The sequence below is a fragment of the Drosophila busckii genome, chromosome 3R (genome assembly GCF_011750605.1).
Source record: "Drosophila busckii strain San Diego stock center, stock number 13000-0081.31 chromosome 3R, ASM1175060v1, whole genome shotgun sequence".
NCBI lineage: Eukaryota > Metazoa > Arthropoda > Insecta > Diptera > Drosophilidae > Drosophila > Drosophila busckii.
The window spans coordinates 22,948,090-22,954,089 of NC_046607.1; the positions used below are offsets into that span (position 1 = coordinate 22,948,090).

At 43.8% G+C, this 6,000-nt stretch overlaps 1 protein-coding gene across 4 annotated transcripts in view; it reads left to right on the forward strand.

Moving 5' to 3' along the window:
- The window catches only part of LOC108603414 (segmentation protein cap'n'collar), a 32,824-nt gene extending 26,824 nt beyond the window's left edge, over window positions 1-6,000 (forward strand). For 3 of the 4 annotated variants that reach the window (XM_033294191.1, XM_017992209.2, XM_033294192.1), the window contains 4 exons: window positions 143-616; window positions 682-769; window positions 3,092-4,320; window positions 4,382-6,000. In XM_033294191.1, coding sequence (XP_033150082.1) covers window positions 143-616; window positions 682-769; window positions 3,092-4,320; window positions 4,382-4,744 — 2,154 coding nt within the window. In that variant the 3' untranslated portion in view covers window positions 4,745-6,000. Of the gene's footprint in view, window positions 1-142; window positions 617-681; window positions 770-1,474; window positions 1,771-3,091; window positions 4,321-4,381 lie in introns of those variants that run through there. The other variant, XM_017992210.2, reaches the window with a different exon arrangement.

Here is a 6,000-nt window from a genome sequence, read left to right on the forward strand (position 1 = left end):
AAAACGTTGTTATGATTGATGGCTTATTTATTGGTAAACCCCACCAGCGCCAAACCCTTCTCACCTTGTTAATACATCAACGCGCGTTCAGAGCGACATGAATTTGAATTAATTGTTATTGCATCTTCGCTTGTTGTTGCAGAGCCGCATGCCGCGTCTGAATCGCAGCGTTTCGATGGAGCGTCTGCAGGATCTGGCCACCTACTTTAGCCCCATACCGAGCATGGGCGTGGTCGGCGGCGTTTCCGACATGCCGCCCTATCCGCCGCACTATCCCAGCTACAGCTATCAGAGCTCAGCAGCCGCCGGCGCTCAGCACGCCGCTCAATATGGTCAGGCGGCAGCGGCTTCGTTGCCGCCACCACCGCCGCCGCCGCATCATAGCCATGCTGGACATCATGCTGCCATGCTGCATGCCAATTCATCGTTGGGCGACATCTGCCCCGCCAGCGGCGGCCAGCCGCACTATGGCCACAATCTGGGCTCGGCGGTCAGCTCCAGCATGCACTTGACCAATGCCAGCCATGAGGCCGATAGCGCTGCCGCTGCAGCTGCTGCTGCGGCCGCCGCTGCTGGCAGCAACTACAAGATGGAGCACGAGATGATGTATTATGCGGTAAGTGAAAGAAGCTGCCACGCAATGTGAATTGATTTAACAATTGTTGTTCTTCTTCTTTGCAGAACTCTTCGTCGGATATGAATCATACGGATGGGTTTATGAATTCAATTTTCAGCGACGAGGATCTGCACTTGATGGATATGACAGAAAGTAAGTGAAATTAATTGATTTTAAATTGTGCTTAGCAGTTAAGTGTGTGTTATCGACTTATCGATAGGCGCATGCGCATCTCTATTAGACACTTGCAGTTACACATGCTCTGCATTCAAAATTCAAACTGTAATTTAATTAAATAGTCACACCCGCAAGCGCTGACGACTCAATTAGAGCTTTTACTCCAGCATTAAGCTCAAAAAAGCGCGTGCGCAAGCTAAAACAATAACAACAACAACTACAGCTATGAGAACAGCAGCGAGAGAACAATAACCGAAGAGCTTTTATTTGCTGCTGTGTTGTTGTTGTTCTTGTTTGCACGTTTTGCTTTTGACACTTTTCTGATCTACACTCTGCGCTGTTGTGTGTGTTTTGATTAGCATAAAATTCGTAGCATTAGTATAAATTTTGAGTGAGTGTGAGTAGCCGCCGCTGTCGTTTACAACAACAAGATCAACGCTTAGATTGCTCAGCGCTCGCGCTCGCTCGTTTTCGCGCTCATTTCGCTGAGCAAGACAAAAACAAAAAAAACAATACAATACGAAAAAGCAAAGCAAAAGCAAAGCAGCGAAGAACACCGCGCCGCGAGTGCGAGTCAATCAGTCGAACACGAACAATCGAATACGATAGTGAATTAAGTTATTATGTATGTCTTATAGTATGTGTGTGCATAAAAATATATAAATATAATTATAAAACAATAGGCATTAAAGTAATGTAATAAACGTGACGCGACTAGAATTGCCAATATAATTAGCATAACTATTTAAATGAAACAATGACGCATTAAGCACACACACACACATATACACATACACGCGTTTAAATGTATGTATGTATGTACATACATAACGAATTTAGAACATTTGATGACGCGTGTACGCATTTTGTGAATAAAAAAATTAAAATATAGCAACAAAATATACGAGCAAACGAACACGAGAACAGCAGCACCAAAGACATCTCTGCCCAAAAGCAGACACTACGCAAATCAACAGGTGAGAGAGTCTAAAGATGAGCAGCAACAGCAGCAGCGTTTAGTGTCAATTGAGTGCTGCGGCGCCCAGTTGCGGGTGTCGGCCGCCAAAAACGCCACAGTCAGTGTTTTATTTTTATGCTCAAGCAATACAAGAGACTGACAGACATTTCAATGTGTACATATTTCAATACACATTGAGAGCTTGCAAAACCCATTTAAATTATTTGCCGCGTAACAATATTTTTCATTAGTCATGCTGCTGCGCAGTCAGCTCTGCTTGCTGATATCAGCAAAAGTTGCGCAGCGCGAGCGCGACAAACGTAAAAAGTTCTAAAGCACACACACACACATGCACTCCCACTCTCGCAAGTTGCGCTCTCTTGTGCGCTCTCAAATAGCGCGCGCGCTCAGCTCTCTTCATTGTTGTTGTTGTCATTTGGCTGTTTACTATTTTTAAACTGCTGAGTCATCTTTTTGAAGCAATAACGTTAAAGCAGCACATAAACTGATATACATATATATATAAAAAACATATCAAGTTGAGTTATTCTATACAAGCGTGCGCTCTCGCTCTCTGTCGCTTTTTAATTTTATTGCAATTTTAATAGAATATGTATAAGCAAACTGCGTTAACGTATTACGTGTTTACGTTAGCAGCAGCAGCTCTGTCGTATACAAAGTAAGAAAACGTGCAAAAGCTTTTGCCAGCTAACCGTTATCTTTTTATAACTTCCGTTATATGCCTAACGCTTTATAATAATATTTCGGGCACGCTGGCGTCGTCGCCAGCGCGTGCACTTGGCCTGGCCCACTGATAAGTTCGACCTACAATATTTATGTGTAGTACTCTACTCCATTTTGCCAAGTCATCAATGTTTATGGGCTTGACCTTGTCTAGCCGGCACACAAACCGAATTGGCTGAAATGAATTGATTTTAATTAAAATACGCATCAGCTTATCAGCTGCACCAGCAGCATAATTTCCACCTGTTACCTTGTACCTTGATCACATGCCTTAAAATCTGCGATAAGATAATCAAACTTAAAGCCAAAAAAAAAGTTGTAGCAATAACATTGCAAGTTTGCATAGTCAACAAAAGTTAAACAAAAAGAGCAATCAGATGTTGAGCAACAGTTAGACAGCGAGATAAGAGCATGTGTACGAGCTGATAAGGCTTATCAGCTAGCCAAAAAAATAAAAGTCGAATGACTGCACACATTTCGAAATAAACTAAGGCCGAGCGTAATATTTTTTGCTGATTAATTAAAGCGTGCACAGCGCTGGTCACGAGAATAAAAACACTTGAATTTCTTCAACTAATCGAATTCTTTGCTTTCAGGCTTTTGTCGCATGGTGGACAACAGCACCAGCAACAATTCGTCTGTATTGGGTCTGCCCAGTGGCGGACATGTAGGCAACGTTGGCGCCACTTCCTTGTCCAGTGGTAATCCGAATGCTGTAGCTGCTGGCTCGGCTGCTTCAATGAGTGGTGCAGCTGCTGTGGTGGGTGCTGCTGGTGGCATGACCAGCGATATTTTGGCAAACTCTGGCGGCGCACAGGCTGGCGCCGATCGCTTGGACGCATCCAGTGACAGTGCGGTCAGTTCCATGGGCTCCGAGCGTGTGCCCTCGCTATCCGACGGCGAATGGGGTGAGGGCAGTGACTCGGCACAGGATTATCATCAGGCCAAGTACGGCGGACCCTTTGACTTTAGCTACAACAACACGCGTCAGCCGCCGGTGGCGCAGAAGAAGCATCAGCTCTATGGCAAGCGCGATTTGCATAAGCAAACACCCAATCCGCATTCGGCTGCAGCTGCTCCAGTGCCAGCTACAGCGCAGTCCCAGCAGCAGCCACAGGTGCCCATCAAATACGAGTATGAGGCAGGTGCCACAGCTTTTACCAGCATGCAACGCAGCAGCGGCAACAATGCAGCTGATGTGGGTGCTATGGCGCCCGCTTTGTCCAAGGATTATCATCATCAGGCGTATGGCATGAGCGCTGCCAGCGCTTTCACAGCTGACTATGGCTTGCCACGTGCTCCGGTAACGCCGCAGGATTTGGTGCAACTCAATCACACCTATGCGCTGCCTCAAGCTACAGGCAGCTTGCCGCAAGGCAGTGGCTCGCTGCCCAGACCCCAAGCACGCGATAAGAAGCCGCCAACTGCAACTAAACAACAAAAATCACATGGAGGCAGCAATGTGAGTCTATCCGACGAGGAGCATCTATCGCGCGATGAGAAACGCGCACGCGCTTTGAATATTCCCATACCTGTGGGTGATATAATCAATCTGCCCATGGATGAGTTCAACGAGCGCTTGTCCAAGTACGATCTGACCGAGAATCAATTGTCGCTTATACGCGACATACGTCGTCGTGGCAAGAACAAGGTGGCAGCTCAGAATTGCCGCAAGCGCAAGTTGGATCAGATACTTACGCTGGAGGATGAGGTCAATACGGTGGTCAAACGCAAGTCGCAGCTGAATCATGATCGTGATCATCTGGAGGGTGAGCGCAAGCGCATTTCCAACAAGTTTTCCATGCTGCATCGCCATGTGTTCCAGGTAAGTTCACAAATTGTGTTGCCAGCAATTGCAGCAACTAACTTTTCTTATATCTCTGCAGTATCTACGCGACAGCGATGGCAATCCTTGCTCACCAGCTGACTATAGCTTGCAACAGGCTGCCGATGGCTCCGTTTACTTGCTGCCGCGTGATAAGAGCGACAATGGCACCACTGCCACCGCAGCAGCCAGCGCTGTTGCCAGCAGCAGCAACAATGGGCTGCCACCAAATGGTTTGCATGCTCATCATCAGCTGGCGCAGCCGCAGTCTCAGCATATGCCACTGCAACAGCAGCAGCAACAGTCGCGCTTGCCACCACACTTGCAACAGCAGCCAGCTCATATGCAACACTTGTCACAGCAGCAGCAGCAACAACAGCAACAGCAGCAGCCGCCACATCAGCATACGCACCATAAGGAATGAAAGTATCTGTTGCGTATTGCCGCAACAACGAGTTGGTTGTCTAGCTTTCAACAGCAGCAGCAGCAGCAGCAAGAACAGCAGCAACATCATTACCAGCAACAGCAGCAGTTACAGTCTGCTGAGCCGCCGTATGATTACCGCTATGATTTTTATAACAACAGTTATTTGTACTATTGAGCGCTGCTAAGCGAGAGCGTCTGCTGTTGAGCATTAATTTTTTCTTATACATTTGTCATGCTCTGCTCAATTGTTGCTTTTGGCTTGCAACATGTTGCGGGCAACATATGTTGCTAGCGCTGCAGTCACACACACACACACACACTGAGCTGCAAATTGAATAACTTTTTATTCTCAAACAAAACACACACACACACACACACACTACACTAATTTACGCATTGCATTTCATTCATAGTTTGATTTTTAGTAAACATTTTTGTTATTTATTTTTAAAGAAAAAATTGTTAATTGAAAATGCCTTTATTGAGAATTAACTACAAACCCCCAATTGTTAGAGCTATCAAAATTATTTGCTTTTGTTTTAAAGCTAATCCGCAGCAGCAAATTATATATTTAATTGTGATAAAATGATAAAATTTGAATTAACTTTCCCATAAACCATTCATACTAATGCTCATTTCACACACACACATACAAAAAGAACTATCAACGGGTCGTCCAAGAAATTATGATGCTAATTACCATTTACATTTATAATAATAGTCTGTAAAATAATTCAAAGCAAACCCTTGTATAAATAGCTATTAAGTGCGAAGTTTTGTAAACGGTTTGAATTACATACACACATATTGCTGGACATTTTTATAGACTCGCTTATAAGACGCCTAGCTCATAACACACCCACACACACAAACACAAAGGAAAACCATTAAAATTACAACAATTAGCGTATTATTTACTAATACTTTAGGCCTAGTTTTAAGCTTTGTAAATACTTACATTTAATTTAGACTACCTATTTTATTCACTGTAATACACTCAATGAACTAATTGTAAATTTTACTAAGAAAAAAAAAAACAACAAAAAAACGCAAAAAAAAAAAGGAAACTACGGATTAATAGCATCATTGCTGCATACAAAAACAACAGAAGAACGCTAGAAATATTAATATTTAATATTCTTACAAAATGTCCTATTGCATAAAGAGTTTAACTACTTAGAAATTAGTAACTATTTATAATGATGTACACAAAACAAGCTACAAGTTCGGAATAAACTATTGTTAAAAAGAAAA